Source organism: Panicum hallii, chromosome 7, assembly GCF_002211085.1.
Source record: "Panicum hallii strain FIL2 chromosome 7, PHallii_v3.1, whole genome shotgun sequence".
Classification (NCBI taxonomy): domain Eukaryota; kingdom Viridiplantae; phylum Streptophyta; class Magnoliopsida; order Poales; family Poaceae; genus Panicum; species Panicum hallii.
This window is the reverse complement of record NC_038048.1, coordinates 36293673-36318645: the sequence shown is the minus strand read 5'-3', so window position 1 is coordinate 36318645 and position 24973 is coordinate 36293673. Positions and strand designations below refer to the sequence as shown.

Below are 24973 nucleotides of genomic sequence, written 5' to 3'. Positions count from 1 at the left end.
TAGCAATGACCATGACATCATTCATAGAAGACCCGAAATGAAACATATACAAAGCTCCAATATTTTTCACTTTACAGACCCCGCTTCAGTTGCAATACCCCAATGTACAATATACACAGCTCCAATAATTTTCAGAGCTGACCATCGCTAGCTCTAGAAATTCTTAGAGCAAGAGCTGTGGGTACATTACTACATCGACATTGACAGTATTTATTGAGTAATTTTATTACTATTTTTAGTTAAAACCACTTTTTTATCCTTATAAACTACAAATCCTAGGTGCATGTCCGAGCTGCAGGTGCGCTAAAGAGAAATTCAGGTTGAGTGTGCGGCTTCCAGAAATTCCCTGTGCGTCTCCTCATGCTCGTGCCACCCATTGCAAATAGACGGAGGTGCCGGTTACATTTCGAGAACATCGACCTCGGCGATATCCACGCTGGAGACGCCTTTGGGGCAGAGGATTCCCGACACTCTGGCCACTTTGTGCTGCGGCATCTGACTAATCTTCAGCCGCTCCTCGTCGCTGAGCTCCCAGTCGAAGATCTCCGTGTTCTCCTTGAGCCTCTCCTGCTTCCAGCTCTTCACCACCATGCTCGCGCCTTGCTCGAAGATCCACCTCAGCGAAATCTGGGGGGAGAAAGCATGCCGATGGGATGTCAGTCATGCAGCTAACAGCTAACATGATGCTAACAATGCTCCGATCCAGTAGCGTCAGTACACATGGAGCCTTTCATGATGAGAAATTAAGTGGATCGCTAAACTGGATCAAGAAGCATTGAGACTGAGAATCACAGTCGATACCTGAGCCACCGATTTCCCTCTAGCCTGCGCAATCTCATGTAGAACCTTAGACTGTAGTACTCTAGATCCAAACTGGCCTCCCAATGGAGAATAAGCAGTCACATGGATACCCTTTTCTTTGCAGAACTCGATTAGTTTCTGCTGCTGCCAAGATGGATTTAGTTCGACCTGCAGAGTGTAATCTCATTCATCAATATCTGTGATACTGTGGCATGTGAGACAGTGTGGGACACTTGAGACTCGAGAGCAGAGCCAGGTACAATAAGCAACTAAGATTTCATCAAATTGGCTCGAGCAGTCGAGCTCTGCTGCTCTAGCACATAGTAGCATTTTTGTTTTTATTGTTGTATGAAGTATAGTACTCCTTCAGCTTCGCTGCACTTGTTTTAGAGCTGAGGTAAGTAATCTGACCATCTTACCCTCTAGTAAGTTATTTAAGGGTAAGACTAAAAATAAGCGAAAGTTGTCTTTGTCTAGGAGTTGTGCAACAACAGCAGATATTTTAAGATAGTAATAAGAAATACTAAAATAACATGTGTTTTGAACTATGCAAGTATAATATTTCTCGGTTGTCGTATCTACAATGAAAAAGGGAACTGCTGCCATTTGTGACTATTCACCAACTGATCCACACGAACCTGATTCACTGCTGGGGGGATCTTTGCGGTTGCAAGCAGCTCCTTGAGCTTCCCTGTCGTGAAATTGCTGACGCCGATCATCTTGGCAAGCCCCAGCCGATGGCATTCCTCCATTGCCCGCCAGACGCCGGCCAGGTCCAGGGGCACGATGTCCTCCCTCTTCATTGGGAAGTGGGGCTTGCCTGGTTTTACAGCCATGGGCCAGTGAACCAGGTACAGATCAACGTACTCCATTTGAAGGTTCCTGCAGATGAAGGGATCAAAGAAGCTTCAATTCCCTGAGCAGATTGACCCCAAAGCAAAGGACAGTGATTATTTTGGTGCAATTGAAATTGATACTCCCAGCTGCCAAAAATTCTACTGGAGTAATTCAATATAATCGAAGCAATTAAGAAATAGAGGAGCAGCGAACTTGATGCCAGAAAGCTACCGCACCGCAGGCTCTCCCTGAGCGACGGGAGCACGAGGTCCGGGTGGCACTGCGTGCACCACACCTTGGTCGTGACGAACACATCCGCCCTGGACGCCACGGCCCCGCGCCGCGCCGCCTCGGCCACGGCCTCGCCGACGGCGCGCTCGGAGCCGTAGACCGCGGCGGCGTCGAGGTGGCGGTAGCCGAGCCCCAGCGCGGCGAGGGCCGCGGCCCGGACGTCGTCCTCCACGAGCGGGAGCGAGAACGTGCCGAGCCCCACGGCCGGCACCGGCCGCCCGGCGGGGCCCGCCAGGAACGCCGGGATCCTGGGGGAGCGAGCTGCGGCACTCCCTGGTGGCGGCGCCATGGTGGCGGCGGCCGCGCGCTCTACTTTTCTCTCTGCTTGTTCCGTCGAACCAAGGCAAGCAGGAGTTGACTGCTGACTGCTGAGTGACGAACCGCCCCCTGCTTCCGAGAGCAAATGAAAAGAGCCTCGTGAACCGCAAGAGACGTGTAGATTGATTAGGACGGTAGAAAAAAAAAACCATGTAGCGGGTGTCTACGATATCCAATTTCTTCCCACTCTTTAATTCTATTTTGATATTTATGATATCCATAGATCGTTTTATGTACTTTTCTAGACTTTGGGCTTTTAGATTTAGAACTTTGCGGAAGAAACTACTTTTTATATGAGATCCAGTTTCTTAGTCTTTTTTCTCTCTCATCTTTAATTACATTGCTAAATTAGTAAATTGAAGCATATTAAATACTATATAGACTATCCTAACTTCCTTAGCGACCGCCAATCTACCGGTAGTTTTATCTGGCACGCGCACTGCTGTCGCGGCCAATGGTCTCTGTCAGTCAATGCTCTCGACAGTCTCTCAGACAGTTCAGATTGCAGATCCGGGCTAGATGGGCCAACGCGAACGCGTGTGTTCAAGAAACAGAGCCCATTAACACGGAAACCCGGATGGAAAATTGATGCCCTGCAAATCTGTTGGTGAATAAATCCCCATCAGTTTCTTTCAACCTAGAATTAACGAAGACGATGGAAACTTGATGGGAATGGGATGCACAGCACATCAGTTGCCCAGGGAAGTAAAATTTGATCAAAAGTGACCATTTTATTTACATTGCTAAATAGATTTTTCAAAAACAAAAGATCACATTGCTAACAACCGGCTACTAAGAGGGTGTTTGGTTCTTCTAAGAGGTGTTTGATTCTAAGGATTAAACTTTAGTACCTGTCAAATTGAATGCTTAGTTACTAATTAGAAGTATTAAATATAGATTAAATACAAAACTTTGCATATATGGAGACTAATTTGCGAGATGAATCTATTAAGCATAATTAGCCCATAATTTGATAATACAGTGCTACAGTAAATATGTGCTAATGATGAATTAATTAGACTTAATAGATTCATCTTGCAAATTAGTCTCCATCTATATAATTAATATTTATAATTACTTTATATTTAATTCTTCTATAATTCGATGCGACAAGAAATAAACTAGAGTCCGTGAACCAAACAACCAGCGGAGTAACCGAAACGAAACAAGGCCAAAGCAACACATTGCCGGCGTGATGTGACTCTAGGGCCCTGTTTGGTTCCGATTAAAATCGGATTCTCGGTGGAAAAAAGCGGGAATCCCACCAAACACCTCGATTGTAAGCTCGATTTTTTCCACCGTTGCTTCTCTGGGAATCCGAAATACAACTGGGGAGCGATTTTTCTGGTCGGGATCCTTTCCCTCGATTCCTAGGAAAGCGAACGCATTTTCCTCCGCATACCCCACCCTCAGCTCCCCACCCCATGCGCCTGACCTCTCCCTCGGTCCTCCCGACCCCTCGCTCTCCTCCCACCTCTTGCGCCGCCAGCACCTCTCCCTGCCGCCGGCCCCTCTGCACCGGCCGCCGCCCCCTCTGCGCCCCTCCCCATCTCCAGGCGCGGCGCCCCTCTTCCCCTAGCTCGACGCCTGGCCAACGCCCCTCTCTGCACCGGCCGCCGCCCCCTCTACACCAGTCACCGCCCCTCCCCATCTCCAGTCGCGTCTCCCCTCTTCCCCTGGCTCGACGCCGGCCAGCGCCCCTCTCTGCACCGGCCGCCGCCCCTCCCCATCTCCAGGCGCGGTGCCTCTCTTCCCCTAGCCCGACGCCCGGCCAGCGGCCCTCTCTGCACCGGCCGCCGCCCCTCCCCATCGTCTAGTCGTCGCCCCTCCTCCCCAGGGTCGCCACCAAATAGGGGCACACCATCAAGCCCTCGTCCCCAGTCGCGAGATTCGTCCTCAGAGGTGTTCCTCATCAGATCTAGCCGGATTGAACTTGCTGCAGGTGCTTCAAGGTGATTTTTCTTCCTCCTCATATATGAGTGCACACATTTGAGTCCAGAATATGGTCAAATGCTAGATGTGCCCTTTGGAGTTTGCACCTATCGTGGTAAAAAAGAACAAAACAGGAAGCTAGCTAGTCTGGAAAGTTTGGCATTTGTTCGTTAGCTTTTGGTTCACGAGTACAGTTGGGATTTGCACACTTTCTTGGCCTTTGGCCTCAGTTGTTCTCACTAGAATAATTGAAGTATCAATGTGCTTTGTTTTGGACAAATAAGGCTCAGTCTGGATCCACCCAGCTAATCCATTAGCTAGCTAGCTGAATTAGATGGGTTGGTCCAGCTAATTGGATAGTTACTATCCAGCTAGTTAGAAGGTTTGGATGCACCCTAGCTAAAATTAGCTATCTACCAATTAGCTGGTTTGATCCAAACAGACTCTAAAGCGTGCGAAACTTTTCTCTAAAAAATCAATTTACATGTCAGGAACTTCAAAAAACCTAATGAAAAATACAAACTTAGTGTATAAAAGGAATCATAAATAACCCTACAAGCATAATTGTGAACCATTCAGAAAAAAGTAATCTGCCATTCTGACTGATATCAAGTTAGAAGAAAAATTTTAAAGCAAAATTGACATAAAGATCAAAGAGCCTACAAATTAGGTGATAGCAATGTTTTAGAATCGCTGCTCATCATTAAGGATTTGAATGCTCTGCATGTAGATCTTGGGATCAATAATGTATACATGTCTGTAGAAAATTTAGTCCTACATGCAAGAAATTGTGATAATGTTAACCCTATATTTTGAGTAGATGGAAAAAGGAGCAAAGGTTGTGGCGAAATGGGATTGCCAAAACATTTAATGATATTTGTGTGGAAGAAGTTCTGACCCATAATAGACTCCAACATTCTTTGAACAGCACTGGGTATGCGAATCTTGTACGTAAGTTTTTTGAACATACCAAGAGACCTTACAATGAAGGGCAAATGAAGAATAGGTGGGATGCACTTAAAAGAAGGTATACCCAATGGAAGACATTGAACACGAGAGCTACCGGCTTGGGTAGGGATCCTATGGCAGGGTGTATCGTGGCGGATGACAAATGGTGGAAAGATCAAAATGATGTGAGTATACATTGCAGATTTTCAGTTTTTGAAATAAAAAAAGTTACCTGTTTAAATTTACAAGATTATCACCTTTCCTTTTTAGGCTATGTCCGGTTGTATATGCTTTAAGGATGCACCACTTGAGCATGAGGAGCAAATGCGGATTATATTTGAAGCTATTAGTGTTACAAACGAAACATCATTTGTTCCTTCAAATGGAGAAGGTGGTGGCCAAGAAGATGATGGTGGTCAGAATAGAGTTAGAGAGGGAAGGCAGGTCCCTACTCCCCCAAATGTCACTCCAACTTTAGGCAAGAGGCCAGCTCCATTATCCCCCAAGGGAAAGAAGAAGAAGACCTTTAGGGATCAGTGTATGAAGCGCTTAGTGGATGCATATGGATGCATATGAGAAGAAAGCTGAAAGTAGCAATAATTCAGCCACCTCAAATGTTGTTGACAGTGTTAGGAAGGAAATTGGTAACATGTTGAATCAAGTGATCAAGGATGGGGCTGAAGAAGGCAGTGATGAACATTACTACGCCACACAACTTCTTATAAAGAAAGAGTACCGTGATATGTTCATTACTTTAAAGACATCAAATGGGAGGTTAAATTGGCTAAGGAGGGCATGGGAAGATAGTAAGAAGCACTAGTGTGTTTGTTTGAGACTTTTAATTTCTATTTGTTGTTTGCTTGAGAAATTTTATTCCTATTTGTTGTTTGCTTGAGACATAATAGCTTGCCTGTGTTGTATGCTTGAGAGATAATAATTTCTATTTGTTTTGTTGACATAATAATATTATATGTTGTATGTGTGGTATATGATTCATGTATTTATTTTTTTGTAATAGATGAGTGACTCAGATGATGATTTCCTGGTGGCGTATTTGGCTTTGGAGTGCATGGGTTCTGGATCAACTGGTAGGAATGCACCAATTCCTGATAATATTCCTGTTATGACTGGGATCCAATGGGTTGAGCTAATTCTAGCGGATCCAGTTGAGTGCTATAATATGTTCAGAATGTCAAGGTCAGTTTTTCTACGTCTCCATGATACTTTGGTACAGAATTATGGGTTGAAATCAAGTCGAAAAATGTGTACGAAGGAAGCATTAGCCATATTTTTGTGGATGTGTGGTGGTCCTCAATCATTTAGGCAAGTTAAGAATAGGTTCAAATACTCATTGGAAACAATTAGTAGAAAGGTTGATGAAGTTGTAGATGCTATTATGGGACCAGCTTTTCACAATATTAGGCCAAAGGATCCACAGTTTGGAACAATTCACTCTAAGTTGCAAGAAGCAAGGTTTGGCCTCATTTCAAAGATTGTATTGGTGCCATCGATGGCACGCATATAGAAGTCACTATTCCGGCATCTGAACAACCAAAATATATTAGTAGGCATGGGTATACTTCATAAAATGTTATGGCTGTTTGTGACTTTGATATGAGATTTATATTTGTTGTCATTGGCTGGCCTGGGTCCGTACATGACATTCGAGTATTTTTGGATACTCTACTCACATACCAGAACCAATTCCCAAAGCCTCCCAATGGAAAGTATTATCTTGTAGACTCCGGATATCCTAATAGAAAAGGGTATCTTGCACCTTATAAGGGACAAAGGTATCATGTTTCGGAATGGCAACATCACCAACCAGTGGGAGAAAAAGAAATGTTCAATCAAGCACATTCATCACTTAGAAATGTGATTGAACGTTCATTTGGAGTGTTGAAGATGAAGTGGCGTATCTTGTTACCCTCGCCTAGCTATTCTATTACCAGACAAGCAAAAATTATAGTTGCATGGATGGCTCTTCACAATTTTGTTAGAGAAAATACCAATGAAGATCCAGATTTCAACTCCGATGTGCAAGATGATGCTACCGGTGGCAGCCAACCTACCATGATCGATGCTAGTGCTCCAGGAGATGACATTGATATGGGTGCCTTTCGTGATGCTATTGCTGCCTCTATGATATCTTGAATATCATTGTAAAATTGTATTACTTATTAATCTATGTTCATCATGACTATTATTTATTAGTTTATTTTATCATTATTGTGTGTTTTATGACTATAGTTATACTATAACAAAATTCTGGTACTAATAATATACTTAGAATTGAAAATGATAGAGAAATCCGATCAAAAGAGCTATTACAGAACTCAGGGGCATATAGGTCATTTTACAGTCAGAACAGACAATCCAGTAGAAATAATCAGAATTGTCAAACACCCCCAGATTCTTCAGACAGCGTATTCTCCAGACAGCGCATTATCGGAAAATCTTAATTCTCACGTAATAGATTCTCAGGTAAGGGAAACCAAGAAGGCCTAGATCAGGCTTCCTGCTGCAGTTCCCGGCACGCTTCACATTTCTACGAGCTTCCCATGGTGAAGTTGAAGTTGCCACAGTGGGTGCGCATTCCGAGGAGCAGCCCGCTGATCCCGAGCGTCCCCTTCTCCAGATCGAACAGCAGCAGGTTGTCCTGCATCTGGAAGCCCCCAACAACGACTGCCGGCGTGCCGGGCACCGCCGCCGCCGCGGGGTCCATCTCGACGAACCCGAAGCACAGGGTCTGGCCGTCCACCTGCACCAGCGAGCTGGCGCCGGGCAGCGTCCAGTTGCGGCCGCCGTGGAGCATCAGGTCGATGCTCGCCACGCCGGGGCCGGCCCGGGTGGACCCGAACGCGGACGCCCGGTAGCACATCCGGAAGGGCTGCACGGGCGGCGCGCGCGGGATGCCGCGCGTGGCCGCGTCGAACGCGTCGTGCAGCGGGCGGTACACGTCCGGCCGCAGCGCGGTGTAGGGGGTGACCGTGCTGAGCGTGACGCCGCCCGTGCCGCGGCGGCCGTCGAGGTCCAAGGCGCCGGCCGGCACGGGCACCCGCGCACGCGGAAGTATTAGGCGCCGTTCCTGGGTTGGTGAGGAGCGGGAGCGGGAGCGGGTTCTGGCGGAGGCCCTCCGTGAGCTCCACGGGCGGGGAGGCCAGGATCTGGAACGGGCCGCCGCCGAAGATGGCCGCGCCGGTCTGGCCCCCGCCGGGGATGCAGAGCGCGAACTTTTGGCCTGGCGACCCTCAGCCTGGACGCGACCTGGGACGGCAGCGACAGCGGCGCCCTCGACAGGCCCGCCACGCCCGCGGCGCCCGCGGGGAGGAGCCCGTCGGGCGTGTGCACGTCGCGTACGCGGGGAAGGACACCGGGAACAGCGGGGTCCTGCCGTCCGTGGCGTTGACGGACAGCGGCGCGGCGGTGAGGTCGCCGCTGCCGCACTGGCCGCTGGCCGGGTTGTACGGGGTACGCGGTGCAGGCGCAGCCGCTGGCCGGTGCCCGCGTAATCGCACCCGGCCGGGCGGTTCCGGTTGGCGACCGCGCACACGCTGGACGTGCACGGGATCCTGGCGTGCGATGGCGGGCACACCGACCAGACCAACGGGCCGGCGAGGTCGAGGACGAGCGGCGCGCCGTTCTTGACGGGGATCGTGTAGAGCAAGGTGGCGGAGTCCTTTGTGATGTGGGTCACTATGGGCGTAGACGGCGGGTGCCCATCGCCGCCGGCTAGCGTCCCCGGAGGCGACAGCAGTAGTAGCAGCGGGAGCACGGGCGAGCTGCGGCGGCGCAGCGACATGCATGCTGGAAGCTGGAGGCGTGGTTTGCTTCACGTAGTCCGGTCTAGTAGTGGAACACTTGTGTGAAATGGCTCTGAATCCATCAACGCCGTGCCACTTTTATAGCATAGCGCCAGTGATCAATAGCCTCGTGGACTGGATGATAATAATTTGGTCAACTGCCACGCAAGAATCTCGTGCTGGATTACATGCCAGCTAGCTTGGACTCGCTGTATCGATCGTAGCATTAGAAGCCGGCCGGACACGTGCGTGCGGCATGGGCGCCTGCCGGCTGCCGCGTCCGTGAAGCTTCGACGCGCTGCGGCAAAGCAACGGCGTGCCCTCCGGCTCCGGCTCCGGCTCCGGCGTACTTACCCACCCAGCGTCATGGCTCCTGCGTGGCCTCGCGAGTGGCAGCAGCTCGGGAGACGCGTAGGCACGACGGCCATCAACGCCGCGGTCCTGGCAAACTTAGGCAGATCTGGAAGTACGCCGCGGCAACCGATCAAGAAACAATCAAGAAATAAAGGTTGCGTGCAAAACGATGTGATCTGGGCCGGGGCTAGAAAGTTGCATCGCCCCGATGAAATGGAACTGGCGTGCGCGGTAGGGGGCGGGCTGTGAAACCGTCCTCTTTGCCGGCAGTGGTCGATGGAAGCTGGAGCACCGACGGCCTGTCACCTGTGCGGGTGCGTGCGTAGTGGGCCGCTGCGCATCCCTTCTTTCTTTTCAATTTTGTTCGATCCGCACTTGTCTTAAATCTACAATAGCGTCTTCATTTAAGACAAGCGCGCTGAGGGAAACATACTGTATGTGCCAACTGTTCAGCAGTATACCTGATGAGCAAAGTGACATACATACAGTATCTTCTCGCGCCACTTCACTGCAAACTAGATACCTGCAATAGATGTGTTCTTTTTTAAAAAAGTAACTAAACAAAAAATTTTACATAGGAAAGAGAGGACATTTTCATGGGGATCAAAAAGCCCTAGATGGCACAAGTGAAAGTAGTGAAACAAAGTGCACAGTTTCATATCTATTTTGGCAAACACTGCACCTCTCCTTAGAGCCCATATTATCGGTTTTTAGTTTTAAAACACAGCAACAATGGGGGGATTGAGACATAGATACGGTAGAAACATTTACTCTTCTCAAAAAAGGGAACATTACCTGCAAAATCGATTCTGTAGATACAAAACTACATGAAAATTTCTAATGTTTTTTTTTCTCTTATGTAGGGCATCATTTTACAAGTCATTCCATGAAGTTTGAATATAAAAGTCAACTTGTACGTGGAGAAATGAAAAAAACTGATCTCAAATAAAGATAGATTGAACTATTTCAATTTGAGGGACTAAATCAAGCCTAATTTTATTCAGGGTGTTAAAACACACAAATTAGATTGCTCAGGATAATAAAATAAGCCTTTTCCCTTATTTTTATCCTTGGATGTGTATCTTGGACCTTATGGTTGTTTAGGATTTTTTTTCGCGACCGTGTCTCAGCATGTTTTTCATTAAGAGGGAGATAAAATAGGTACAAATGGGTTGTCTTAACTGAAATAATAAAATTTTCATAAAAACTGACGATAAAAGGGAAAGTATCAAATATTGGTAGCATGCCAACTCACTCAAGGAGTCGAGGCATTTTTATTTCCATTGCTAAAACGACACTAACAGAAACTAACAGATGCGCTACAAAGTACTGTATAGAGGACATGGAAACGGAGAAACGAAACGGTGGCGGCGTGGCGCTGGACTCATATGACCATGCATGGAAGTTGAAAGGTCCTCCTCTGGCTACTCGACACTTCTACGAGCTCCCCATGGCGAAGTTGAAGTTGCCGCAGGTGGTGCGCCTTCCCAAGAGCAGCCCGCTGATCCCGACTGTCCCCTTCTCCAGGTCAAACAGCACCAGGTTATTCTCCATCTGGTGCGTCCCGATGATGACCGCCGGCGAGTTAGCCACCGTCGACTCGGACCCCATGCTTTGGAACGCGAAGCACAGTGTCCGCTCGTCCACCTGCACCAGCGAGCTGGCGCCGGGCAGCGTCCAGGTGCGGCCGCCGTCGAGCATCAGGTCGATGTTCGCCACGCCGGGGCCGACCCGGGTAGAGCTGAACGCCGACGCCTCGTAGCACAGATCGTACGGCGGCATGGGCTTCCGGCGCGGGATGCCGCTGGTGGCCGCGTCGAACGCGTTGATCAGCGGGCTGAAGATGTCGGAGCGCAACGTGGTGAACCGCGTCACGGTGCTGAACACGACGCCTCCGGTGCCCTGGCGGCGGTCGAGGTCGAAGGCGCCGCCCGGCACGGGCACCTGCGCCTGGTTGACGGCGATGCCGTGGACGCGGAAGTAGTAGGCGCCGTTCTTGGGGTTCACGAGGAGCGGGAGCGCGTTCTTGCGGAGGTCCTCGGCGAGCTCCATGGGCGGGGCGGCCTGGAGCTCGAACGGGCCGCCGCCGAAGATGGCCGCGCCGGTCTGGCCGCCTCCGGGGAGGCATAGCGCGAACTGCTTCGCCACCTTGAGCCTGGACGCGACCTGGGACGGCAGCGACAGGGGCTGCCTCGACAGCCCCGCGACGCCGGCGGCGCCTGAGGGCAGCGACGCGAGGAGCCCATCGGGCGCGCAGGCCGCGTACGCGGAGAAGGACACCGGGAACAGCGGGTTCTTGCCGTCGGTGGCGTTGGAGGACAGCGGCGCGATGGTGAGGTCGCCGCTGCCGCACTGGCCGCTGGCCGGGTTGTACGGGTACGCGGTGCAGGCGCAGGTGGGGTCGGGGGACCCCGGTTGGCCGGTGCCCGTGTACGCGCAGTTGGCCGGGTGGTTCCGGTTGGCAGCGGTGCACACGCTGGACTTGCAGGGGACCGTGCGGTGCCCGGGCTGGCATGGGGACCAGACCAGCGGGCCGGCGAGGTCGAGGACGAGCGGCGCGCCGCCCTTGACGGGGATGGTGTAGAGCGAGGTGGAGCCGTCCTTGGAGATGGGGGTCACTATGGGCTTGGAGGGCGGGCGGCCATCGCCGCCGGCGAGTGTGCCCGGAGGCGACAGCAGGAGCAGCGAGAGCACGAAAAGCGGGAGCCCGGGCGAGCTGCTGCCGTGCGGCGACATGGTGGAGTAGTAGTGGAACACTTGGGTGAAGTGAATGGCTCTGGATCGACCGCGCCGTGCCCCTTTTATAGCATAGCGGCGGTGAGTACTGACTAGTAGCCTCGTGGACTGGACACTGGAGTTGACCATGTTCATTTGCGCGCACACGCCATGGCGCCTGCCGGCTGCCGTGACCCCGCGTTCGTGAAGCTTCGAGGGCGCTGTCGCGAGGCAACGGCGCGGCGTGCCCACCCAGGGGGCCGGGGCGCCGATCGTGAACGTGAAGCCCGGAGACGCGTGGGCGAGGCCGGTGGCCTCGAAGAAATGGGCGTCGGTAAACCGAGGTCTCGTCTGCGGTGACCATCAACGCCGAGGGTCCTAAAGAAATGGCCCCGGCAGATCCTGTAGCACACCGCGGCGAAGCACGTGGTGGCCTGGAACCAAGAAAGGTTGCGTGAAAAACGATGTGATCTGGGGCGGGGTTTAGAAAATTTTGCATCGCCGAGGCATGCAGGGGGCGCAGCGGAACCGCAGCGATGGATGGAAGCTGGAGCACTGACGGCCACCACCTGGTGGCAGTGCCTGCGTGGTGGCTGGTGGGCCTCATGATGCTCATCGAAATAGCGTGCATGGTTACTGTTTTCAGTCTACTAGTTGAGTCAACGCACCAGAGATTGTAGCGAGTACCAAGCTTCCTGCATTGTGATCAAGCCATTAAACAGGGAGCAATTATACTCTTCCCATGATTTTTTTGTAAAACAGAAGGATAATCTCCTACCAGTTATATATTAAATATTAATAAAAAAGAAAAGGAAGAGTACAGGTAAAACATAGGAGTCTCAAGAGACAAAGAAAGAAACAAAGAAAATCAACAAGTTTACAACAGGATCTCTATCCATTGCTTCGTGTTTCTTGACGGGATAGAATTGGTAACCAAAGAACATAGAAAGGGCGCTTTAAATGGAGAGGATACATATGCCCGTCTCTCTTTCAATTTTAATTTCTTCCAAAATTTAGAATAACATATTCTATATGCTCGATCCTCTTGAACCCAAAAGTTCTGTAATTCAAATTGTTGTATCCAGCTCTTTACACCTCTCGCCACCATCACAAGCTCTCCTATCACCATTTAGGTGCCAACTGTTTTTTTTCGAACACGTAGGAGAGCTGTGCATATCAAAGTAAGCACGTATGCCAACTGACGAGCAGTAACCTACGTGCCGACGTGATGGGAAAAGTAACACACAGCATCTCCTTAAACCTCTTCTTTGAAAACTAGACAACTGCAATAGGCGTGTTAAAAAAATTGAAGTAACCCGGAGGGAGGTGATAGTGTAGAGAACTGATGGTGCAGCTCACTAAAAGGCATTGCCGAAAAATACAAGAGTGAAAGCTGCCCCTAGCGTGGCATGTCTGGAAAGAACGGAACCGTAGGATTTCAAGGGGAAAACAAAAGCAACCAGTCAAAGTGGTAAGACAGATCAAGGAAGAGATCACCCTACGGAGAAAGGCTTGTGGGAGCCCAGAGTTAATGTGAATTTCATGAATAGTAACTTGTAAGCTAAGAGTAATAAGGGTGTGTTTGGTTGGACTTTCCAACCTGTTTTTACTTTTGCAAAAGTCAAAAGCTAACAAAGGGCTTAAAAGGTCTATATGCTTTTGTCAAAAAGCAGCTTTTACTGTAGTACAAATGCAAAACCACATCTCCCCTGCTTTTAGTGGCTTTTGAAGTAAAAATTACCCACATGCCATTGATTATGAAAAAACGATTCGCTTCTATTCTCCCACCCATCCGACTCCCACCCGCCTTCCACCCGCACCTCCGCCTAGACCGCCTCCAGCCCCGCCAACCGCCGCCCCGCCCCATCCCGGCCGCCGCCCCAGCCGCTGCCATCGCGTCCGACGGGCTCTGGGACAAGGTGAGCAACCAGGAGGCCATCAAAGTCGTCTCGAGGAGCCGGAACGCAGCGGTGACATCGTCCGTGGCGCGTTCCTGCACGGAGCTAGTGGACATGGCGCGGCGCAGGGACGACATCATCGTCATGGTCGTCGACCTCGAGAGGTTCGTGAGATAAAAGTGACAGAGTTGATGATGGAGGCATTAACTGAAGTGATGAGCTTAGTTAGCAAATTTGAGCTGATGGAGGTTAAACGGAGCTTCTTGATTGATTTGTAAAATATAAGATCGGGCAGGATTTGGTTAGTGCGAGAGAAGAATAGTTATGTTGAGATATATCATAATTTTATGAGTCCTTTATCTTGTGTAATTGCTACAGTTGTATTTATGTGGACTAAATAGATGAAAAATTTAGAAAATTTAATATTTTTCTTTCCACAAAATATATTTACATGCGAAATAGTGAACATATTAGGTTTGTACGAGTATTTTGTATATAGATAGTACCACGAACCTTCAGAGATATTACACGTATTTCACCCATACAGTTTCCCACAACTCACAGCTGCTCTAACCATATTTCACCCATACAGTTTCCCACAACTCACAGTTGCTCTAATCAAATGGTCTTCCACTTTTCCCACAACAGTTTTTTCATAGCAGCTTTTTCACAGCCCACAGCTCACGACAGCTTTTCCAAAAACTACAGTCCAACCAAACACACCTTAAAAGTACTACTTATCTATGTAACACTTTATTGTGACTTGTATGTTTTGTTCTTCTTATATGATAAGACAGTGCTTCTACTTATTTTTCAAAAAGGGTAATAATTAAATAAAAACGAACAGAAGAAACAGAACATATTTCCATGGGGTTTAGAAAACCCTAGTTGTTATAAGTGAAAGCGCTGAAACAAAGCACACAGTTTCATATCTATTTCGGCAAACACTACACCTCTCTTGAGAGGCGAAATTATCAGTTATTTGTTTTAAAACACAACATCAATGGATTGGCACATAGATATGTTAGGAACATTTAGCAAAAACGATTCTTCTAGATACAAAACTACTACATGAAAAATTCCTAATGTTTCTTTTCTTATGGATGGAGGACATCATTTTACAAGCCATCCCATAAAATTTGAATATAAAACTCAACGTGTACATAGAGAAACGAAAAAGACCAATCTCGTTAAAGATAGGTTGAACCAACTAAAATATTTGGAGGGAGTAAATTAAACCTAATTTAATACAAGATGTTGAGCGGACAGAGTAGATTGCTCAGGCTAATAAATCCACCTTTCCCTTATTTTTATCCTTGGATGTGTATGTTGGGCCTTATGGGTGACTAGGAATGATTGTAAGTCTTTCGAAATATTGTAGTCTCTTCTATAGAGACCGTGATCTTCCGAATGGTGTCCTTTATGTAGCGATTGAAGCAGTTAAACAAGGAGGAAGATGGACTATGGATAGAGAGGGGCTGGAATACTTCATTGGCCGCAGCTACATCAAGAGACATCTGCAGTTCTACCAATTGGTGTTAAAAAAACTAAATTTCTTAAGAAAATCAAAACTTGTATTATTAGGGGACTCTACAAGTAGTATTGTGTTCTGTTTTGGATAATACTCCTTCCGTCCCAAATTACAAGTAGTTTTGGTTTTTCTATAGGTACATAGTTTTTTCTATGTACTTGGATTTACAGATTGGATGGAGTCTAGACTAGGTGAGATGTTTCTCTACTCCTTGGTCAGGAACTAGAAACTCATAAGCTGATATTGCTACGATGGGGTTTCTATTCTTGGATATGTAAGACCAGATCTAACGTGTCATTGGCTAGTCTGATGGTTTTGGTGAAAAGTGAATCTGGATTTGTGGTATCTTTGGTTGCAAACTCCCGTGTATTTTTGCTGCGAACCAAATCATCAAGTGTTGCTTGGAAATCAAACTTTTTAAAAAAAATGGCGAGAAGAAGGGGAGTATCAAATAGTGCCAACTACCTGAGGAGCCAAGGCATTTTTATTTCCGTTGCTAAAACGACACTACACAGAAACTAACTGATGCGCCAGTGCGCCACAAGTACTGAAACGAGATCGTGGAAACAGAGAAACGACACGGTGTCGGCGTGGCGCTGGACTCATACGACCATGCATGGAAGTTGAAAGGTTCTCCTCCCTATGGCTACTCTGCTGACACATCTACGAGCTCCCCATGGCGAAGTTGAAGTTGCCGCAGTGGGTGCTCCTTCCCAAGAGCAGCCCGCTGACCCCGAACGTCCCCTTCTCCAGGTCGAACAGCACCAGGTTATCCTCCATCTGGTGGGTCCCGATGATGACCGCCGGCGAGTTGGCCACCGTCGCCCCGAACCCCATATTCTGGAACGCGAAGCACACCGTCGAGCCGCCCACCTGCACCAGCGAGCTGGCGCCGGGCAGCGTCCAGTTGCGGCCGCCGTCGAGCATCAGGTCGATGTTCGCCACGCCGGGGCCGACCCGGGTCGAGGGGAACCCGGACGCGTCGAAGCACAGATCGAAGGGCGGGAAGGGCTTCCGGCGCGGGACGTCGCGAGTGAGCGCCTCGAACGCGTTGATCAGCGGGCTGAAGATGTCGGAGCGCAGCGTGGTGAACCGCGTCACGGTGCTGAACAGGACGCCGCCGGTGCCCTGGCGGCGGTCGAGGTCGAAGGCGCCGGCCGGCACGGACAGCTGCGCCCCGTTGACGGCGATGCCGTGGAGGCGGAAGTAGTAGGCGCCGCTCTTGGGGTTCACGAGGAGCGGGAGCGCGTTCTTGCGGAGGTCTTCGGCGAGCTCCATGGGTTGAGCGGCCTGGAGCTCGAACGGTCCGCCGCCGAAGATGGCCGCGCCGGTCTGGCCGTCGCCGGCGAGGCACAGCGCGAACTGCTTCGCCACCTTGAGCCTGGACGCGACCTGGGACGGCAGCGACAGCGGCTGCCTCGACAGCCCCGCGACGCCGGCGGCGCCCGCGGGGAGCGACGCCAGGAGCCCGTCGGGCGCGCAGGCCGCGTAGGCGGGGAAGGACACCGGGAACAGCGGGTTCCTGCCGTCCGTGGCGTTGGCGGACAGGGGCATTTTGGTGAGGTCGCCGCTGCCGCACTGGCCGCTGGCCGGGTTGTACGGGTACGCGGTGCAGGCGCAGGTGGGGTCGGGGGACCCCGGCTGGCCGGTGCCCGTGTACGCGCAGTTGGCCGGGTGGTTCCGGTTGGCGACGGTGCACACGCTGGACTTGCAGGGGACCGTGCGGTGCCCGGGCTGGCACGGGGACCAGACCAGCGGGCCGGCGAGGTCGAGGACGAGCGGCGCGCCGCCCTTGACGGGGATGGTGTAGAGCGAGGTGGAGCCGTCCTTGGAGATGGGGGTCACTATGGGCCTGGACGGCGGGCTGCCATCGCCGCCGGCCAGTGTCCCCGGAGGCGACAGCAGGAGCAGCGAGAGCACGAGCAGCGGGAGCGCAGGCGAGCTGCTTCCGTGCGGCGACATGCTGATGAAGACGACGGTGATGGTTTGCTGCTGGGTACTGGATCAGCGGGTTGCTGTGTGTCTGATCGACGCCGTCGCGCCCCTTTTATAGCATGACCCAGCCGGCGACTGGCCGCGGGGATCGGAGTGGATGAAGTTAATTTGGTCAACCACGCGCGCATCCTGTTGCGCCAGATTGTGCGTGCCATGGGTCGGCCACCTTGATCGAGCTCGAACTTTGAAGCCAGCTGATGGGTCGCATTGATCAAGGCCACGTGGTTTTTTCCATGGGGAGGGGACTGGCCGTTTTGGATGCCGAAGCTTCTCTGCGCGCTAGCAATGGCGCTACACGTGCGCCGTGTACCCAAGCCGGCGGCAGCGGGCACTGTCGGATCGTCCTTTCTTCGAGTTGATCGATGGATAGCTGGAGCACCGAGCCACAGACGCTCCGCTGCGAGTGGATGCGAGCGACCAGTGGACGCCATCGCAGATGGAGATGTTAAAAAGAACCAAGCTCAGATTTCTGTGGTGTACTTGTCAGACTTGCAGTGCGTTGCAAGCCATTCAACAGGGAGAAAAAAATTCCAAGTTTCTGATGGGAGGCATCTGGATAGGATTCATTAACGAGAGGAAATATCTCCACATCTCCATTTCTTTACAATTTTGTCAGTTCAATCTGCGCTTAGGTTCATAAATCAAAATGTACAAAAGCGTCTCCGCTGTATGTTCAATTTTGCTCCATACTCCTGAACACCAGAAGTGGTGCTATTCAAATTGGTGCAGCAAGCTTTTTACGCCTTTGGCCCCGTCACCAAGTTCTGTGAAAGATTGGTCCTTGCGCCTCTTCATCGTGAACTAGATACCTGCTATAGATGTGTTCTCCCAAAAATAAAGTAAATAAATAATAGTACAGAAGAAATGCAGCACATTTTCATGGGGATCAGAAAACTCCTATGGGTTAAAAGTGAAAACAGTGAAACAAAGTGCGCATTTCCACATTGATTTTTGCAAAAATTAGACTCTTAAGAACCCAAATTATCAGTTATTAGTTTTCAAAACAGAAATAATGGATTGAGACATAGATATGAAAACACTGTATGATGTAGACAATGAAATTCGACTTAAAATGCTCAGTGAGCTGAACATTTCAAAATCCAAGGGCAACTGCAACCTCCATAGGTAGAACCAAACAAAATAACTGCTTACTGGAAATGAGCAAGCAGATGAGGTCAAGCCAACAAAGGGAAAGGTTACACCATTAAGCAGCCTTAGATTCAATGATAACCTATAAAACATATCTAGATACAAAAGTCAGCATGGATGGTATATGTGCTAGGGAAAATTTGTGCAATTTGATTTTTTCATAAATTATGTAGAGCAGAGTCAGGTAACCTGCAAGAAAAGCAAGGTCGTGGTAACAAAGGATTAGCCTATGCCAATTTGCTTGGGACTACTTGTGAAACAAAAGAAGCCTCACCTGCTTCTAACATTTAAAACACACTTTACATTATACTCTTCGTCCACCGCAGATAGGAGCAGGTCACAGCTACATTTCAAGAACATCAACATCTGAGATGTCCACACTGGAGATGCCTTCAGGACAGAGAAGATTTTGTACTGTGATCAACTTGCACTGTGGTATCTGACCAATCTTCAACCGGTCTCCATCACTTAATTCCCAATCGAAGATCTCAATGTTCTCCTTAAGCCTCTCTCTTTTCAAGCTTTTCACCACCATGCTTGCGCCTTGCTCGTAGATCCATCTCAGTGAAATCTGGGGGGAAGGGGAAGTCAGTTGAGTTGGTAAAATTACATAATATTAGCAAAACTGCAAGAATGCGAAAGATTGCCTGTATTGAATTCAGATTTCTGTCACATTTTGTTCAGAACACATATTAGATCGTTTTATTGTGCTGTTGTGCGTTTTTCTGAAGTCTTTTATGCTTGAATAAATACATATTAGGTGCTCTGCCGAACTGCATAAAGCTATTTAGCCAAGAAATACTGTGCAATTCTAGTAAAATCATCAACAGTACTACACCAAAATCGATAAATATGTGAGAGTTTTCGAAGATCTTGAGTAGTTGAGTTTGGATGAGAAATGAAGTGAATTGCTATAGTAATGTATTGAGAGAATACAGTTCATACCTGAGCGGCTGACTTCCCTCTAGCCCTTCCAATCTCTTCCAGAACGTCAGATTGTCGTACTGGATTCATTTTAGGTATTCTTTGACCTCCCAGGGGAGAATAAGCAGCAACTTGAATACTCCTATCCTTGCAGAATTCAATTAGTTTTTTCTGCTGCCAAGTTGGATTCAATTCAACCTGCAGGGTTATCACATACATGACCACACTGATGTGACATTGAGATGATATGGAAGAATTGAAGTTATAACAGATACAACCTTATAGAATGAGCATTCATCAACTCGGCTCAAAGTTCAGTATAATGAGTTTGGAACTGGAGAATTAAGAGATTTTATCCACATTATCTTTATATGAATTTTTGACGTTTCCAGAGGTTATAGACAATACAATGGTTGATTTGTTGAAAGCTAAATTGCTCTTGAAAATTTGTGTGTTCCTGTTGCAAGTCTGTAAGTATAGGATTCAATCAGCTGAACCGTTGTTGAAGAACTGGCCAAGCACTACTCATTACTGAGTGCAAAGAAGCATAGCATGGCTAAAATAACCAATCATATAGTGTTCAAATACCCCTTGGCAGCATTTGTGTGGAGTATGTGCTTTCAATGACAACATTTCCCAGTTAGCTTACAGAGCTACCAAACACTACTGGATCAAGTTCAAAATAAACAGCTGAAACAGAACCTTATTTCGTGCTTGGATGTGTATGTTGGACTTATGGTTGACTAGGAATGTTTTACACTTTCAAAATATTGTAGTTTCTTCCACAGAGACTGTGAACTTCAGTATAGTGGCGGAGTGGCCCTTTCACAGCGGTTGAAGCAGTTAAACAAGAAGGATGATCAGCGATGGGTGGACAAGAAGCTGGAATACTTGAAGGGCCCTGTCGGAGGATTTCTCCAGCAGGGTGGCGGAGTGCACCCACCTAATCCTAGTTTAGGATGAGTTTGGGGGAAGTCAAGGAATGCTGGATCAAGAGGCGTGTGAACACGGAATGCACACAAGGGTTTAGAGTGGTTCAGGCCGCCGGAGCGTAAAACCCTACGTCCACTGTGTGTTGTATTGCTTGTGAGTTGGTGGAACTTTTTAAAGTTTCATTCTAACGTGCGTGCTCTCCCTTTTATAGACTTAAGGGGAGCGCGTACACTGAGCGGGGTCCCGACAGGTGGACCCGGCGACATATTAAATAACGTACATATTGGAGCCTTAAATGCCACAGATTCGGAAATCTTCCTCTTTGGCTCCCATGCGTATCCTCTACCAAGGTATGGTCATGTGCCGACTCGCTGGCACAGGGTCTCATGTCAATGACATGCGTAGTGGGAGACGTGCTGTCACTGTAGGGTCAGTTCCCGCTGACAGGCGAAGGGGCTATGTTGACCTGTCGTGCTATAGCCTTCGCGCACTGTAGCAGCGCACGCCGCAACCCTCCTGCAGCAGGTCATAATAACCCTTCGCTCATGCGCGCGGCGCTGTGATGTGACTACACGCCACTCGCCCGCGCATGCGGCGTGGTGATGCGACGCGCCGCCTCGGTAACTGGAGGGCTTACCGTGGTGTCAGCATACCTGCCCAACGTGTCAGTGGGCGGCCCATGCCCTGTCTCGGGCACGCGCACCCCAACCACCCGCATTTAACGCGTTAGTTAGGCTGGCTTCTCGTAGAAGGCTGGCTGCCACAGGACACGTGGCGGTGCTGGTTTAGCGGCCACTTCCCCAGGGGCACGTGGCGGCTCCGGACCTCCTCCCCAGTGGGAAGGGAGGTCCGGGCTGCCCTGGCCGGCATAGGCGCCCAGGCCCCCTGGGGGTCCGGCTTCCACACGTAGGGGCCCAAGACCACGCCGCGGTAGTCCGGGCCCGCAGTAGCCGTTCCCGAGGACCTTGTCCTCGTGGGCACGTGGAGGCACCGGACCTGCTAGAGCGTGGGGGGAGGTCCGGAGACCGTGTCCCCAGCTGTCAGGCCCGGACCATACACCCCATCACCCAAAGGCTTAGTGCGAGGTTATGGATAACCTCGCGCCCCTCGGGTTGGACACACTAGCAGGAGGTACCCCTATCTGTATGTACCGACAGGCCCGCTTGCGAGGTTACATCAAGAGACATATACAGTTCTACCAGTTGACGTTGGATAATTGATGTGGTTAAAAAAGCCAAGATTTCTAGTAGGGGATTTCTACAAAAAGTACCATGTTTTCTTTTTGTTGTCATGGATAACAATATATTTTGCATTACAGTTTGGAGGGGCTAGAGTGAGAGGGTTTTTAGTCCTTCGTCAGGAAACTAGAAAACTCATATTAGCTGATGTCATCATCATGATATTTCTTAGTCTCCTCTGTTTACATAGGCCTAGCAAGATATGATTTTTTTTGGCTCGTTTTTGTAAAGCTGCTAACCCCAGTGGATGATATTTCTTTCTATAAAGCTGGGCCAAAACCAAAAGCCTTTTGTCTAAAAAAAATATGGTACAATAATTTGGTTTTATTTAACATGAGGTATACAAAAATGGATAGATAGTCATAAAAGAAACGGATATGACAAACTTGGAAAAAAAAAAGACTGATAGCTAACAGGAGAAGTCTAGAAGGTTATTGCCATCAGTGATTATGCAATTGATTAACACAAACCTGATTTACTGCTGGAGGTATTTTTGCAATGGAAAGCAGCTCCTGCAGCTTCTTTGTTGTGAAATTGCTAACACCAATCATTTTAGCAAGGCCAAGCTGATGACATTCCTCCATAGCCTGCCAAACACCCCTCAGATCCATTGGCACAATATCCTCCCTTTTCATTGGGAAGTGAGGCTTGCTAGGCTTTACAGCCATGGGCCAATGAATCAGGTACAAATCAACATATTCCATTTGAAGGTTCCTGCAGATGGAGAGTTATCTTGTCGACCACCAAAGTAGATTATTTCTATAGGTAGTGCCAGCTACTGCAGAATTGGTTATATGCAATAACATATCTAGTGCCAACTCAACTACAAACTTTGTACTAACTTTAACGCTGTGAGATTTATGAACTAACAATTGAAATTGCATATTTGCTTTCAGTGTAGACTGATTTTTTTTTTATCTCAAAGATGGTGTAACAGTTCAATTTTTAAAAATTTTACAGAATAACCTTAAACCCATTAACTTGATTGCATCTACAACAGGGTTGATTTCAACTTCTAGTTGTGAACTGTTTCCAGATTCCAAATTCAAAAATATTTTGAGCTCTGGTTTTAAATAATATTGGTTAGCTGCAAGCCTGAAACAAAACTAACAATAAGATAGGCACCAATACGAATTCACAACACCAACCTCTCTTATTATAACCTAAGTCAGAAATTAGTTTAAGGAAACCGAGTATTTAACAATAGAGTCCAAATAGTAAGGGAAGCAAAATCAAGCTCAAGAAACTTACTGCAAGCTCTCCTTGAGGGATGGAAGCACAAGCTGGGGGTGGCACTGCGTGCACCACACCTTGCTTGTCACAAAAAGGTCCTCCCTAGACGCCACAATCCCACACCGCACCGCTTCAGCCATGGCCTCACCGACAACCCGCTCAGAGGCGTAGAGCGCCGCGGTGTCGATGTGGCGGTAGCCGAGCTCCAGCGCGGTGAGCACCGCGGCCCTAACTTCTTCCTCCACGAATGGGTGCGACGCCGTGCCAAGCCCCACTGCAGGCATTGGTTGCCCGATAGGGCCCACCAAGAACTCTGGAATCTTGGAGTGGCGGGTGCTGCTCCTCCCTGCCGGTGATGCCATGCCCTGCTGTTTGTGTGGTCCTCTGTGCTTGTGTGGTGTAGCAGGGATGGTATAGATAGCGTTTGCAGGACTAAAATTCAGGATATGCATACGGGACCTACAAAAAACTGTTCAAACAAAATTTATACACAATTGGAACAGAACCAAAGCGAAAAAAACGAGGAACTGATGAGGCGATGATAATACCCAAATGATGAATGATTCACCAATCACCAAAGATAGCTCGCAAGTATGTCCTAGTCATGATATGCATGTCAAACTTTGCAAATTGAGCGATATAACCATAACTTTCCAATCACTACAGAAACCGAAAATAGAATGAATTTTCACCCTTCAAATGCGTTTGACATTTTTATGTTCCACTACTAAGGAAACGAAATAACCCCTGCCAAGCTAAATGTGAATAAGCAATGGTTGGAGACTTGGAGTCTATCGACACGAGTAGGATGATGAGGCAATTCCTATTGGGCAGGTCGTGTGCTTCAGTACTATCCTATTCTAAGAGATAAGAACAACTAAAAAAACAGCAGCAATATTCGGCGCACGTATTGGTATTCAATCGAATTCGCCTCGATTGTGCGTCTAGCGCAGCTGCAATTATGCATCGGACTATGAAGGCAGGACTGATCAGTTGGTGGGTCATTGGAAATGTGGAATGCGTACCTGCTCAGTGCTCCCCTCGGCCCGCGGTGCTGCGGCAGCTGCTTGATGGTGCCGCACTGCCACGAACCTGCCGCCGCTGCTGCTTTCAGGTGCCCTGTGCCCGCCTTCCCACTCCCCGCCGCGCGCAGGTGTCTCGCCGGCCGCCACTGTTACTCGCTTGCTAGGGTTGCCCTTGCTCACGGCTCACCTGAATCGTTGGCCATGCTCGTTCAGACTAGAGAGGGGAGAGAGACGGAGAGAAGCTGAAAGCGGTTTGCTGGCCCAGTACCCGGTAATAAGGCCCATCACTCTGTTGCATCCAGTTGTGCTTTCAGTCTGTCAGCCTCAGCCCAGGCCAGGTAATGGACTAGCAAATTATATCCCAAGGAAGCAGTGCCTTTCATTGCAGGCTGTAGAATTACTGCATACTGTACTAGTATATTTGTCACTCAGACTACATGAATGCACGATATAATAGTCTGAGAGATCATGATTACCATGAGTACTTGGAATAATTGTTCATGTTTTTGTAATTAATTCATCATGCAGTGGTGATCATGATCCTGGTATAATCTCTGTTACATATACCAGACGCCGTTAGTGCCCGGACGTCCTAGCATCGGAAGCTATGTTATCCTGCGTGCAGCATGACCAGCTTCTCTTCCTCATTTTCACATCATCTGGGCACGGCCTCGAGGTGAGCCATCCCACCTGACGAACTCCTTTGGGTTCCCATCACCAGAAAACCATATGCCTGTCAATCATATATTGTTGTTGAAATAATATCTCACATGGCCATTGCAACATTTAAACATGTAAAAGCTCAACACCGAAAATCACTATGTGCAACACAGTGCAACATTGAAATTTATAAAAAAAATCACTGCAACACCTTGCAATATTTGTATACGTCTACTGCAACATGGAAAAATTGCTAAACCCATCACCCAAAACCATCTGCTTAAACAAAGTCCAGAATCACCATCGCGACGTGGAAATCACTTATTGCAACAGCACATCACATGTTGCAACATCGTAAAAATCTTGGTGTTCTATGGTAGTATCCACC

The 24973-nt window shown here is 48.9% G+C and overlaps 4 protein-coding genes and 1 pseudogene across 9 annotated transcripts; all 5 read right to left on the bottom strand.

The window, feature by feature from the left end:
* Nucleotides 1-2320, bottom strand: LOC112899188 (deoxymugineic acid synthase 1-D-like). Its single transcript, XM_025967551.1, has 4 exons — nucleotides 1875-2320; nucleotides 1440-1683; nucleotides 802-969; nucleotides 1-627 (listed from the first exon to the last, which is right to left on the bottom strand). The coding sequence occupies exons 1-4, from the start codon at nucleotides 2216-2218 to the stop codon at nucleotides 400-402; spliced, it is 984 nt and encodes a 327-aa protein (XP_025823336.1). The 5' UTR covers nucleotides 2219-2320; the 3' UTR covers nucleotides 1-399.
* A 5172-nt stretch (nucleotides 2321-7492) lies between these two features.
* Nucleotides 7493-8980, bottom strand: LOC112899184 (annotated as a pseudogene).
* Nucleotides 8981-10456: 1476 nt separating this feature from the next.
* Nucleotides 10457-12038, bottom strand: LOC112899183 (basic 7S globulin-like). Its single transcript, XM_025967544.1, has one exon. The coding sequence runs from the start codon at nucleotides 12018-12020 to the stop codon at nucleotides 10722-10724; it is 1299 nt and encodes a 432-aa protein (XP_025823329.1). The 5' UTR covers nucleotides 12021-12038; the 3' UTR covers nucleotides 10457-10721.
* Nucleotides 12039-15870: 3832 nt separating this feature from the next.
* Nucleotides 15871-17432, bottom strand: LOC112899182 (basic 7S globulin-like). The gene has a single exon (XM_025967543.1). It carries the CDS (start codon nucleotides 17388-17390, stop codon nucleotides 16092-16094), a length of 1299 nt encoding a protein of 432 aa, XP_025823328.1. The 5' UTR covers nucleotides 17391-17432; the 3' UTR covers nucleotides 15871-16091.
* A 519-nt stretch (nucleotides 17433-17951) lies between these two features.
* LOC112899185 (deoxymugineic acid synthase 1-D-like) lies at nucleotides 17952-24155 on the bottom strand. 6 transcript variants are annotated; one of them, XM_025967549.1, is made up of 7 exons: nucleotides 23926-24155; nucleotides 23449-23498; nucleotides 22919-23369; nucleotides 22138-22381; nucleotides 19518-19694; nucleotides 18847-19143; nucleotides 17952-18235 (listed from the first exon to the last, which is right to left on the bottom strand). In XM_025967549.1, the coding sequence occupies exons 3-6, from the start codon at nucleotides 23350-23352 to the stop codon at nucleotides 18916-18918; spliced, it is 1083 nt and encodes a 360-aa protein (XP_025823334.1). In that variant the 5' UTR covers nucleotides 23353-23369; nucleotides 23449-23498; nucleotides 23926-24155; the 3' UTR covers nucleotides 17952-18235; nucleotides 18847-18915. The 6 variants fall into 6 exon arrangements, with proteins under 6 accessions (XP_025823334.1, XP_025823332.1, XP_025823331.1 ...); XM_025967547.1 differs by lacking the exon at nucleotides 23449-23498 and adding an exon at nucleotides 18576-18761; XM_025967546.1 differs by lacking the exon at nucleotides 23449-23498 and having other exon boundaries at nucleotides 18576-19143.
* Nucleotides 24156-24973: the final 818 nt, after the last annotated feature.